The 14,632-nt window shown below is 42.6% G+C and overlaps 1 protein-coding gene across 1 annotated transcript in view; it reads right to left on the bottom strand.

Moving 5' to 3' along the window:
- The window catches only part of Ncapd3 (non-SMC condensin II complex, subunit D3), a 67,640-nt gene that overhangs the window by 29,128 nt on the left and 23,880 nt on the right, over positions 1-14,632 (bottom strand). Inside the window, exons 17-19 of the mRNA XM_005378590.2 lie at positions 7,913-8,104; positions 7,496-7,593; positions 7,262-7,377 (exon numbers count right to left, since the gene is read on the bottom strand). Coding sequence (XP_005378647.1) covers positions 7,262-7,377; positions 7,496-7,593; positions 7,913-8,104 — 406 coding nt within the window. The remainder of the gene's footprint in view (positions 1-7,261; positions 7,378-7,495; positions 7,594-7,912; positions 8,105-14,632) is intronic.

The following is a 14,632-nucleotide window of genomic DNA, read 5'->3' on the forward strand; positions in this document are numbered from 1 at the left end:
GGGCAACACCTCCTCCCTCCCCTACTCTCCCAATGCCTCTGTGTTCCATAGCCTCAAGTCTGTTCTCCATGGCCCCCTCGGCCTCTCTGATCTCAAAGTCAAACACCTCACCTTCCTTTGCCAAATCACCTGGCCACAATACAAACTAGATAATGGGTCTATCTGGCCACCAAGGGTACTCTCAACTTCAGTGTCCTATGGGACTTAGACAATTACTGTCACCGCAACGATAAATGGTCTGGGGTGCCTTATGTCTAAGCTTTCTTCACCCTCTGTGACAAGCCTCAGCTGTCTGTCCTGTCGCCCCAGGAGATTCTCCTGGCCAAATTCCCCACCTCGCGACACCACCTCTCCGATGACCCCTCCCAAACTCCCTTCTTCCCTGAGCCGCTTGGTGGCCCAGCCCTTAGGCGACCATCGGCTCCTTCCCAGGCCAACCCCGATGCACCCCCCTGCCGGCCGTATGGCCCCGCTGCAAGCTCGATGCCAGTGTCCCCTCTCTCTTCCACACCTGCCTCACACCAGCTCCAAAACTGCCTCATCAGCTGCTCTGACTGCTCTTCTCCTCCCACCCCCATCTGGGCTTTACCCTCTGAGACAAACGGCAGGAGCAGAGGGACTCATCTATGTCCATCAGCCTTGGTCTCTCCTGGATCTTTCACAACTTAAAAAGTGTCTCGGCTCTTTTACTTCTGACCCTTCCTTGTATATCAAAGAGTTCCAATACCACTAAAAACCCCGCCGCCTTCATGGCACGCCTGTCACTCACTAAATTTACATACCTCGACCCAACCTCAACAGAGGGCGAACTGGTCCTCAACACCTCTTTCATCTCTCAGTCAACACCTGAGATTAAAAAAAAGCTCAAACACCTTGAGGAGGGACCCAATAACCCCGCACCGTGAACTTTCAAACCTGGCCCTCAAGGTCTTTAATGGCCACGAAGACGTGGAAAAAGAGGAAAAACTTGCCCACACCGAACAAAAATGTCAACTTCTCGCAGCAGCTCTCAAGCCTCAGGCCCCCAAACAGTCTGCTTGGCTCCCAACCAACAAGCAGCCTCCAGGGCCCCGCTTCAAATGTGGACAAGAGGGCCACTGGGCGCAGTCATGTCCTAATCCCTGACCGCCCCGAGGACCCTGCCCACAACGTAAGCAAACTGGGCACTGTAAGGTAGATTGCCCCTTCCTATAACAGGAAAGGTCCTCTGCCCCCACTCAACAGCCCAAACCTCAGCCGTCCCTGACAGACCTGCTTGGCTTGGCTGCAGAGGACTGATGGGGCCCGGGACTCCAAACCCCCCATTGATAAGGCAGACGAGATTCTGCTGTCATCTGAGGAGCCCAGGGTAAAAGTCCAGGTGGCAGGTAAGTCAGTTTCCTTCCTCATTGATACAGGGGCCTCCTGGTCCATTCTCCCCAGCTTTTCTGGTCAAACATTCCCATCAAAGATCATGGTTGTTGGGGTTGAGGGTTCTCCCCAACGCCCCCTCACCGCAGGCCCCCTACCTTGCTTGATTGGCTCTAGGTTATTTACCCATTCCTTTCTCATACTGCCTAGGTGTCCCACTCCCTTGTTGGGGCAGGATACTCTTGCCAAGCTACACATCACGCTTTCCTTCCCAAAACCTCTTTCACCATCACTGCTCCTAGTCATCCTCCCATTTTCTCTTTCCCCCAGCACTTCATCACAAAAGACAAAACTCATAGCCCTCACCTGTGCCCTGACCCTGGCCTCAAAAACCACTGTAAACATTTACACGGACTCTAAATATGCCTACCACATAGTCCATCACCATGCTGCCATCCGGGCAAAACATGGTTTCATAACCACAAAAGGTTCTTCCATTCAAAATGGCAAGTTAATCCTTCAGCTCCTCTCAGCTGCCACCCTTCCAACCCAGGTTGCCATCATCCACTTCCATGGCCATCAACAAGTCACTGACAAAAATCACACAAAAAAACAATTGGGCAGATAAAGCAGCCAAGTTGGCAGCCCTCCAGCCATGGCCATCCCCCAGTCTCCCTCTTAGCACCAGGCCTTAGTTGCTCCCCTCTTCATATCCCACTGGGTTCACCTACTCAGACACACAGCTCAAACAACTGTCCCAAAAGGGTGCTTCCCCTGGCCCAGAGGGCTGGCTCCTCTTGGATGGGAAGTACTGTCTCCCAGATGACCATGCCCAACAGTTCCTTAGTCACCTACACAACTCTCTACACATAGGCTGGAGACTGCTAAAAAGGCTCCTAGACCCCATCATCTTCTATCCTGGCCTAACCCCCTTACTACAGGACATCGCCTCACGATGCACAGTATGCTCTAAAACAAACCTACAAGACTCTCTTCAACCTCCCCTCACTTTTTCCCCACACCAGTTTAGGAGAACACTACCAGGAGAAGACTGGCAAACTGACTTTACCCACATGCCCAGGCACAAAAAACTCCAATACATACTCACCTAGGTAGACACATTCATAGGATGGATACAAGTCTTCCCCACCTCACATGAAACAGCTGACACCGTCACACGGACCCTTCTCACAGAAATCATTCCCTGTTTTGTCCTATCCCAACCCATTCAGTCAGACAATGGACTGGGATTCATCTCCAAAGTCACCCAAGTTTCACAGGCCCTTAACATCCACTGGGCCCTACATGTTCCCTACTACCCTTAGTCTTCTGGTAAGACAAAAAAGCTAACCATCTCAAGGTACACCTGTCTAAGCTCCCCACAGAGACTCAGCAATCATGGCCATTCCTCCTGCCTATGGCCCTGACCCAGCTTCGCGCTTCCCCCACCAACCCTTCGGCCTCAGCCCCTTCAAACTCATGTAGGGATGGCCTTTTCTCCTCCAGCTTCCCCTGCTGCTCCAAGCCCTCTCGGTAATTACCTGCCTCTTCTCTCCCTTACCCGTCACCTCCTCCGATCCTATGCAGACCAGTGTTCAACAAAGCCTGACAAAAATTCAGTTCCTTCACAGGTTCGGCCCGACCGATTCCTCTACCCACCTAGGCACTGCTGAGACCCCTCGCAGCCATTTGTGCTCTTCTCCTCGCAGCACTCTGCGTTTTCTCCCTCATTTGCAACACGGTCCAAAAATTAACAACTCAAAATTTTAACCTTATGCTTCTTTCAGATTTCCAATTTCAGCCAGTCCCCAGTGACGATCCAGATGAAATACCCTAAAAATAAACCTAACTACGCCCCTCCTCAGCAGAAAATAGCTACTGACAAGACACGTCACCCTACCTCTATTAGATCAAGTCTGGAATGACAAGTCACAGGGCAACCCCCACCCTCCGTGGGAGATTTAAGTTCTTCTGTTAAGGAGTTAATAAAAACTCCTTCCTCTTCACCTGTTCCTTCCAGGTGTTCTCATCACCTTATTTACTGGATCTGGCACCTCGCAACGTCTGGCTCTTCCCCAAAGCCAAAGTGACTATGAGAGATAAACATTTTGAATTGACTTAGGACACCAAGGCCATGATGGTGCAACTAAAAACAGTTACACAAAAGGACTTTTACAACTGCTTCACAAGATGGAAAGAATGATGGGATAGGTCTGTCTGAAGCGAGGAGCAATATTTTCACGGGGATTAATGGCAATGTGTCTTTTACTATAATACATTTTAAAAATTCATAGAATTATTCAAACCACATTTCATGGAACATGTCAACTTAGATTTAACCAGGACAAAGAACAGGACCATTCTCTCGACAAAAGCCAAGCCCGCCCTCATCCGCCTTGGCAGAACCAGACGTTCAGCTCCTACAAAACAACACCCCCTGCTAGGGCTGTTCTGGCCCGCGGACACCTCCTCCCAAAAAATGTTCCGGCCCACACAGACACCTTTCCCAAAAGTTAGCTTTAAAAACCCCATGCTTTGCTCAGCTCGGGGCTGTCCTAGTCCGCTGGGCAGCCCGCCACGTCGCTCTCCCCCTCAATAGACTCCTCTCGTGTCAGAAAGTCTGGTCTGGTTCTGTGTGGGTCTCGGCCCTATGATATCACTCATGTGTTTGTCTCCTAACTAGACTGAAGGTACCTTAGGAGGACCTAAATGGGTGATGGTACCATCACCCACTGCCTAGCAGCACTACCATGACACAGTATCCAATCAGTGTTTGCCAAACTGTGCTAAAATTACTATTAGCAACAAGATGTTTTTTTAGTCTGACTTGGCCTAAAGTGTTCCAAAATTGTTATCTTTATTACTTTTAAACAATAACTGCACCAAGACTAAGAGAATACACAAGATGGACCACCACACTGGCCAAGAAAGCATTTGAAACCACAGGCTTTCTCCTAAGGAGGAGAGAAAGGCTAACATGTGAGACCGCAAGACAACAATGTGTGTGTCCAGGGTAGGACAGCTGATGAGGCCATCTTCTCCTGGGACTCTCCAGCAGGCAAGGCTCACATCAAGTTATTGTCAAGGTTCTTGTGAACAACTTTGGCGACTCAGGGCATATTCTGAGGCAAGTCCCTTCATTTTAAGCAGACCTAGTATGTTTCTTCCTCAGTTGGCTGAAATTTGGCTCCTTATAATTTCTACCCATTGGTCCAGATGAGTCTTCTGGGTATATCAAATAAATCCAATGCTTTTACTTGAAAGTCCTTCATATATTTGAATTGAGCTAGGCAGCCTGTCCAAATACAGTACAGTAATTCTTCCCTTCTCCACACTAGACCCTCCATGGGGGGGGCCTTCAGCTCATCTTTACATTACCTTACTGTAACCCCTCATCTAACTGTTCTTGTCTAGACAAACTCCATTTTATCAACACTTCTCCAAAAGGCTGTCACTGAAATTGATGAATTATATGTCCCATAATGAAAATATATGGTGAATATTTAAATTTTAAAAACATTTATTACAGTAAAAGACACAGTCATTAATCCCCCTCAAAATACTACTTACCCCCTCACTTTGAACACACTCTTCCCATTGTTTTTGCCACTTTCTGAATCAGTTCTGCAAGTCCTCTTTTGGGTCTTTATGAGGTATGATTAAAAAAAAGAGTACAATAAATACTGCTGCTGAATGCCATCCCAGGAAAGGCAAGCTCCTAAGATTGCACTGTGTTCTCATCACCTTATTTACTGGATCTGGCACCTCGCAACGTCTGGCTCTTCCCCAAAGTCAAAGTGACTATGAGAGATAAACATTTTGAATTGATTTAGGACACCAAGGCCATGATGGTGCAACTAAAAACAGTCACACAAAAGGACTTTTACAACTGCTTCACAAGATGGAAAGAATGATGGGATAGGTCTGTCTGAAGTGAGGGGCAATATTTTCAGGGGGATTAATGGCAATGTGTCTTTTACTATAATACATTTTAAAAATTCATAGAATTATTCAAACCACATTTCATGGAACATGTCAACTTAGATTTAACCAGGATAAAGAACAGGACCATCACCTTTCTTATTCTAGGCACAATTTTATTAATGCAGGGCAAGATCTCATGGAGATTTTAATGACAGCCACAAAAGACTACTAATTCAAATCAAGAAAGACTTTTCATATACACTGCACTGTTGAGCTGTATCTTGATCACCCATTCTTTGGGTAATTACTTATTTTTAGTAAAATACAGAATGTTCATTTACACAGAAATGACAAGCAGTTTAGGGATAACAATTGAGTCACATGGATTCAAAACATCCTGTGGTTCTGAAAATCACAGGGCCTTATTCCACTGTCCACTACAAAGGAGGTGGCATTGGTGTAAGAAAAACCAGCCGTTTTTCTAACACTTTAAGTTTTAAATTTTGCCTCTCTTCTAACTCCTGGTTTCTAAATCTGAAGGGAACTCTTTGTCTTCCTCACGAGGTTCTAATACAGTATGACCTAGTCTTCTAGTGACTCCTGGCCGTTAGCAGGCAGCAAGTGACTTATGCCCCCTCATATACAGAATCCTTCTTCCAGCCCATCCTGGAGAAAAGAATCCTGGCAAGGTTCAGAGACCTTTGTTCCCCTCCTGCCTCTGCCATCAATCAGTTGTGTGCCACTGGCCCTTGCAGGATTATACTTTCAAAATCTGCCTCAAATTTTCCTTATATCATGCTTTCCTTATTCATACTAGACTTACCATCATACCAGCTATTTTTGTGTGATGCTAGTCAAACTGTTCCTTCAAATATTTATTTAAAAGCTTTTCATACAATTTCTGGGGTCATAAGAAAAAGATTAGAAAAAACTAGTAACCCAAGTATCCCTTTTACCAATGTAAGTGCTGAAAGGCATGTACACTAGAATACCAGATACCATGTACATAAGAAATGGGTCAAGCATTTTTTTAGATAGGTGTATTCCTACCTCTCTTAAGTCACAAGCAAAAAACTTGTAATATATTGCTGTACTAGATCTGTTATTTTAAGTGGAATAACAGGACATATAGAGGAAAGTCTTGCAGGAACTATTCAAGAAAAGACTGCTGAATAGAAAAGTACTAGGTACTTTCTTAGAAAAAGTAATCTTTATTTTAATTCTGGAACACTTAAATACACTATAATAATTATTTAAACTAACTTGTGGTTTTTATAATCCTTATTAAAATCCTTATTAAAATTAAAATTGAAGAGCCCATAGTCCTCAATTTTTTCCATTATGAATAGCACTATCTACGGGTATATCTCATGACAAAAACAGAAGACATTTTAATGAAATGATTCATTAGAAGTACCAGTATGGATACCTACAGGGCTCAAAGCACCTCTCTGCCTTACATCAATCACTGATTTGGATATTTGACTATGAAAATGTTAGCTATAGACTGTGGGAAATTTGGGCATATGATACCAGCAAGAGGTTTGAACAGTGTAACCTCCGAATAATAGGACAAGCGTTTTCTGGATTATGCCTTATCAAAGGGTTAAAAATCTCCTCTCTGGAAAGAAATGCCTGATTAGATGGAAAATTATCTATTAAATGTTCTTAGAATGAGGGTCTATGCTATAATTTATTGAACGATACCTCCCAGAATTCTCACCAGGAGATAAATGTCAACTAACAGGCATACCTTGCTAAAATACACTTGTCCCTGGAGCCAAGGTTGAGACATCTAAGGGCACCTAGGTCAGGAGCAGCTAAATCTTCTTTGGCCATGTGAGCTGCTAGATGAATAAGCACAGCAGCAGTGACTGGGAACTACACGTCCTTATACCCCTCAAACTTCAAAGCTCGGTAACAGGCCCAAGTAGAAATACAAGTACAAATAAGTTAGGAACATCAGGGGAAATGTGTGTGGTCATACCTGCTCTTCCATTGGTGTTTTTGCAGATGCTCTACAAAGACTTTGCAAAGTATCAACAGCTGAACTGATCAACCCAAGAGACCACTGAAATCGATTCAGCTTACACTTGACAACATCTAAGAAGGAAATAAAAACCTTTTAAGTACATATAGGCACACGCACATATCATATGTATACACACACATACTATGAAGTCAATGACTTCTTCAGAAACGTTCCCCAGTAAACACTCACCTGTCACCCTGGCCCGGGTGCTCTCAGGAAGATGCTTTGCAATATGCCCAATAACACACAGTATATGTCCTAAGGTGTTTGAATTGGGATTCTGCTGACTAAAGGGAGGACAGGAGAAATGCCAAGAGAGAATCAAATTAAACACTGGGCTGCCAACAGAATGCCTTTTCTTCTAGATTGTTAATATTGGACAGGCAGAGTAATTTAAGTGTCATGCTATGAGAACATTAAGGGACTTAATGGACAAAGGGTAAACTGACTTGCTTAAAAGGGATTCTTATTTTCCATGTTTTTTTCAACTAGAGTTTAAAAAAACTATCTCTGTACATAGCTATGAAATAGTCTTCTTCCTTAAGACATGAGCTTTGTTTCCAACCTTTAGTGTCCACCAGTGGGCTGTGTTATGAACATGCGAACCTGCTGATTTTCTCCCAGGACTGCAAGATTTGGGTGTAGTCCAGCATGGGTGATGAGCCAGCGATCTTGGACAGCAGCATCCAGGCGGGTGCAGAATGTTCCGTGCCAGTGTGAGAGATCATATTGTTTATAAAAGTGGACGAGAATTTATCTTTCTTGGACCAGATATGAAAAGCTTTATTTAAATAGCGGCTGGGAAAAAAAGATGGGAAAGCAGAACTGTAACTAACTATAAATGCATAAAACTGTTCAAATCAGCTCCTAGCTAAAGGGTATCAAGTTTTGTAGCTCCAGGATTCCTCTGGCACAAATAACATCCACTCACAAGGCCTGACACCAAACTAGGTGTCTTTTAAATTTTTCTTATAAAGTAGTATTTATTTTCCCCTTACAAAATACTTATTTTTTAGGGATTAGGGCTAGGGATTTAGTTCAATGGTGCAGCATCTGCCTGACAAGTGTGAGGCCCTGAGCTTGATTCCCAGTGCCTCACCCAAAAAGTATACTACTTATTTTTTTAACACAAACAATAAAATTTAATTCATTTGAGAACCTTCTTATCCTCATGCCCTCCAAAATGTCCACACAAATATATAGGATAGGTTAGCATAACGTAGTTCCAAAGCTTACAGGGTGACGAAAAACAGAAACACCGTCCTTTTTTCAGTCGAGATTAGGGAGAAGTGACATTCTAGCATTTAAATATGGTGAAAGTAAATGAACTAAAATTTGCTATATCTTATTAATACTACTCAGGAACAGACTGTCAAAGCTTTTAAAATAAAAATTTACTAAACTGTTTTTAAAACTATTTTTTCTTTTCAAAGCAATGAATTAAACCATATAAATGAGATAATGTCATGTTATATATTAAAGAGAAGAGAAAAATACATTCTTCCATCAATTAATTTTTTCTTACACTGCTAGGAACACACACACGCCCACACATATGCACCCACACACATGCAGACTTTAAGTATTTTAAGAAAGAAATTTTAAAGGATGCAGAATACAACTGTAACAAAATAAACATATCCATTATCGTAGTAAGCACATGTCCATAAGTGGTTTTATTATTAAATTATTATTTATTATTAAATTAGCTATGTATTAAAAATTTATTCATATGTAAAGTTTTGCCATAATTAGCTCACAATGAGTTTTACCTGGCTTATGTCCAAATATAAGATAATAGAATAAACAGATATTTTAGAATTTATTTTCAAGGAGCCATATAAAATATTAAATGAGATTTATTATAAGACAGTAGAATTGGCAAAAAATTCTCTGAAATTCTAGTTTTTAAGCCTCCACCTTGGTTCCTCTCTCACAATCATAGTCCTCCACCTTTACTAAGCCATTCCCGGCCAGTCTTCCTCAGTCAGCCCACAGCAAGCACAGCCCTTCACCACCTCACCAGAAGGAAACCCAAAAAACACTAACCCCAGCCACCACGCTCCAATATCCGCACTACTGTGAGAGCCAGTCTTCATCCCTGTTTTATTTGGCCTCCACTCGAGGTGTGGCATCATCTGAAGACTCTGGTCTACTTGTTGCTTCTTTTATTTCCCTTCTCTAATCCTTTTCTTTCTAATCACTCCCCACCATGCTGGGGTGTAGGGACTGAACCCAGAGTCTTGTATATGAGCCACACTCCCAGCTTTAATTGCTGGCTTTGAAAGACTCTACTTCTCATCCTGTTATTATAAACTGACTCTGGCTGATCTCATTCATTACAAAGAGCTCCCCACTCCCAGGTGACCAGACATCCCAAACTGGACTTCAATCTTCAGCCTTCCTTGCATTCCCCACCTGCCCAACCTTTGTTCTTCATACCTCAGTCAATGGTAAAGGAAAGACAGACTCTGTGGAGTCTTCTGGCCTCTAAGCCTTTGCATTGGTATTTTCTGCCTCAATAGTCTCATTATTATGCCCACCTGGCTGATTCCTACACATTCCCCAATACTCAGCTCATGCCCTACTTCTGGGAAGCCATTTGCTATGGTTTAGATGTGGTCTGTTTGTCTTTCAAGGTTTGTGTGCAGGAAGCGTAGCCCCGTGTGACAGTGTTGAAGATGGTACGAGATGAGGCCTAGTGGAAAGTAATGAGGTCATGGGGTACTACCCTCAGAAGGGCCTCTTGCCATTAGTTCTCATGAGAGCAACTTGTTATAGAGTAAGCCTGACCCTGGAAGGTCTAGCTTCCTGTCCCCACTTGGTGATCTTTCAGTGCCTGGCCCTACCATTATGACACCACCCACTATGAGGCCCTCACCAGAGGCTGACCTGGCCAGGTATCCTGCTCTTGGACTAAGAGCTTCCAAAACCATAAGCTGAATAAACCACATTTCTTTATAAGGTGTACTGCCCCAAGAATTTTGTTTTGGCTAGAGACAATGGACTAGGACACTATCCTAAACTTAAGAAGAGAAAGGAGGGGGAGAAGAAAGAAGAGAAATAATTGTACCAAAATGCTATCTGCTCTTTCTCTGTGCTCCTACCACTCTCTTTAATATCTTAATGTATTAAAATTTCCACAATACTGAAAGCATACTGAGTAGAACAAGTGTCGGAATGCTGCAATTGCCAGCAAAAAAAATGAGGTGCTCCAACTATAATTATTTATAGCTCCTCTTCCATTTCCTTCTACCTCAAGCTCAATCTTCACCAATTCTACTCCTCCCACTTGGCAGACAGCTGTGAAAATGACTCCCTTTCTCCATTTCCACTGTGTCCACCTTAATTCAGGTCCTTGTTATCTCTGACTTCAATTACTGTGACAGTAGCCCATGTTGTCAGACTCCAGTTCTGTCTTCTTGGTCACTAAACACAAGCCCATTCTCCAGACTCCTGAAGTACAAAATCTGGAGTTTTCCTTGAAGTTTATCAGTAGCCTCCCCTTGGCATCCTGCTTTTAATAATCAAACTTGCTGGCATGCTGTACTATAATCCTCCAACTTCATTGGAGGCCCAGCTACACAGGCAGCATCACACCAGCCAAGGGTTGCCATGCAGCGCAGGCGCAGCGCACGTTACCGTATGCATCCAGGTCTGTTTCCTTCACGAATTGTTCTGCTCTTTAATAACTGAAGATTTAGTTCAAAGGTCACCTATTCTGTGAAGTTCTCTGTCCATGAACATTTCTTGATGTTCCAGTAACACTTTAAAAGAGCTTAACACAACATTTTGTCTGCAAATGATTAAACTTTTTATTCTACCAATCTCACTGATCTCAATTGCACTTTTGCTTTAAAACACTATTTTTTACTTCAGTGTTTCTTACATCTTTTTCATACTGGGCCTTCTTTAAATTCATTTTACTTTCATTCATTTGGGAAATGCTGCGCCTTTAGCATGCTAGGCAAGCATTCTACCATGCAGCTATATCCCTAACCCAGAACCTCATTAAATTTTTCAGAATTACTGAACACCCCAGTAAACTTTTGTTTTTGTGGATTATATCTACCAATGTTTGCTATGCTTGAAATTTAACTCAAGGAATACATGATTTAAAAATACTTATTTAATTCACTTAAAAATAATAAATTATATTTTAACATAAATAGTAGTTTTACCAAAAATAAATCTTTTCTACAACAAACTTTGTAGGAAGAGCATTGTATACCTTTGTAGCTCTCTAAGATCTCGATGAATGAGAAGATGAGAGGTTCTCATATCTGCTCCTGTACTCAGTCTCTTCTAATATCATGCTATAGCCTTTGGAAAATTCCAGTGTACTACCATGGAAGAATAAGAGTGCGAAGTGGCTAATCTCATCTTAATATTGGAATTAAAAAATCAGATTTCATGAGCCCATTATACCAGACCTACTGCCCTAGTCTACAATGGCTCTCACAAGTCTTCTTCACACTCCTGGCCCCAACTTTTCTTCTCCTTCTTAACTTTGGGCTACTTTCTTTCTCCTTCTTGACTAGTGGCTACTTTAATGAGGAAAGAAAAACTAGCAAGCTCTAGTTTTCATACTGTTAATTCTTCTGTGTTTTTCTAATTCGCCTTTGAATTCTTTTATTTTTCATGTTTCCTTGCCCTAGTTTATAAAGTAAACCCTTCGCAAACTACTCTTTTCCAGAACTTTCTTCATTAAACAACTCCCATCTTTCACTCATCCACAGGTGGTTTACTCTATCTGAAAATGGAAAAAAAGAAAGGCCTGTGTAAGATGCTATGACACTCCTAAAACGTAAAGTGCACCTTCATTCCAGATGTTAAAATGTTACCGACTGATGAAATACAGTAAGGCAGGCCTGGGGAGTAAGGCAGGAATCCCACAGGTAAGTACAGGAAGTTTGAAAGGATGAGTAAGAGCACACAAAGCAGGAAAAGTGGAAAGGATATTTTATGGAGAGAGAAGGCCATGCTCAAAGCATGAATGCACAAAGGGTGCAAGGATGTGTGGGGAATAGGCTGCAGCTGCTGGGCACAGAACTCACATGGGAAAATGTGAGGCAGAGATGAGGGACAGATAGGATGGAGAACATTTTATGAAGCTTCCTGAAGCCACCATAGTAGGGAAAGGTCACTGGTTAGAGCAAGGACAGGACTGAGGACAGCCTCGGGGCTGCCAGGTGGGGGCAGGGAGAAAGGGACATATTTCCATGATGGACAAGAGTGAGTCATGTTTCATCTTGAGATGTACACTGCTAGGCTTTGAAAATTTATACTCTAACCGAGTAAGTAAAAATGTTCATTTTCTCAAATTCTCAATAATACTTGGTGAGAGTGTAAAATGTCAAGTCTCCCATTCTGTCAAACTTCAATTTATTGTTTTAATTTGAACTGCTCTGGCTGTTAGAGAAGTTTAGTATCAGATTCCATATCTGCTTTTATTGTTCATTTGTTTCAGTTTTTACAAACTGCTTTTCCATGTAATCTATTTTTCTGTCAAGGAGTTCATCTTTTCCTTACTCATTTATAAAAGGTTAGTACAAAGCGTGACCAAAAATACAGTGAAAAAAATGTATTACAACCAGACATACGCCACTAATCCCCTTGAAAATACTCCCCCTTGCTTCTCACTTTCTTATCTCATCATTCTTCCCATTTATTTGTTGTAACGGGGCCTGTGCTGTGCATGGTGCCAGCAGGCAAGAGGGAGCCTCAGACTGAACCTGTTTCTTTCCACTTTCTGAAGCAGTTCTACAAGTCCTTTTTCACTGTGCTGTCATGGCCACCTTGACACCCTGATTTGATTCCAAATGTTTACCTTTCACGGTTATGTTGACTTTGAGGAAGAGTCACACAATGCCAGAGCCAGTGAATATGGTGGTAAGGACACTGTAGAATTTTCATGAGCCGCCTTCCCCCTGGATAACACTTGGCAGCAGCACTATTTTCGATCATACCTAGTAGACACACTCAGGAAAGAGGACTTGCAGAACTGCTTCAAGTGGCAAGAACAATGGGATAAGTGTATTCTAAGTGAGGCGAGTACTCTGAGAAGGATTAATGGCAATGTGTCTTTTACTATAATACTGAAAAATTTAAACATTCACCATATATTTTGATTATACCTCATAAATACAGGACATTACTCTTTGCCACATTACAGTTTTTCCAATTTGTCTTTTGTGTTTTCATTTTTAGTGTTGTCTTTGTCTTTTTTTTTTTTTTGGCAAGGGTCCTTCTGTAACATAATGCCTTGAGACTACATAATTTACACAGAACAGGAATGTACCACTCACAGTTCCAGAGTCTGGGAAGTTTAAGGCTAAGGCACCAGCATGTCAGGTGTCTGCATGAGGCTGCTCTGTGCTTCCGAAGTACTGCCCTGCATGCTAAATTCTCTAGAGAAGGGGAGCACTGGACACTCCCTGGCAGAAGAGGAAGAGGGAGCCCACTCATGAAAGTCATCTTAGAATGACACTAATCCATTCATGAGGGTGCAGCCTTCACGGTCTAGTTATCTTATATCCTGGTACTGTTGCACTGGCTGTTGAATTTCAACATGAGCTTTGGAAGGGACAAATAAATCACAAGTACTGATAATCATCATTCAAACAAGCAGTCATCTGAGGCACTATAATGTGCCAGTGTGTTTGTTTAGGTTTTGTGTCAAAAAGAAAATATAACCTTTTCTCTTTAGAAGCATGTTGTTCTAGATGCAGTGACACATGCCTGTAACTCCAGCACTTGGGAGGCTGAGGGAAGTTGCCTTGAACTTGAGGACAGCCTGAGTTATGCAGTGAGTTCAAGGCCAGCCTAGACTACTCTCTCAGAAACAAACAGACAAACAAACAAATAAACAAACCATGTTGTGGCTGAATTATGTCCCTAAGCTGAATAACCTTAGAACGTTACTGTATTTGCAGACAGGACTTACAGAGAAGTGATGAAGTTAAAATGAAGGGTTCGGTTGGGCTCCAATCCAATCTGACAGGTGTACTGACCAGAAAAAATGTGGGCACACAGGAAACAGGGATGTAACATGGGGCAGACCATGTAAGGACACAAGAAGGCAGCCATACAGGTGTCAAGAGAAACCGAGGTTGCTAGGGTTTCAATCTTAGACTCCAACCTCCAGAACTGTGACAGAATAAGTATCTGTTATTTACTAGTACAAGGGATTATATCAATTAAAATTAGTATTAAAAAAAAGTACAGAAAACTGTATCCCTGGGGCTGGGAATTTAGCTCAGCGGCAAAAGCGCCTGCCTGGCAAGCGCAAGGTCGTGAGTTCGGTTCCTGGTACTGGAGAAAAAC

Source organism: Chinchilla lanigera, unplaced genomic scaffold (assembly GCF_000276665.1).
Source record: "Chinchilla lanigera isolate Chin_1 unplaced genomic scaffold, ChiLan1.0 scaffold00011, whole genome shotgun sequence".
Classification (NCBI taxonomy): domain Eukaryota; kingdom Metazoa; phylum Chordata; class Mammalia; order Rodentia; family Chinchillidae; genus Chinchilla; species Chinchilla lanigera.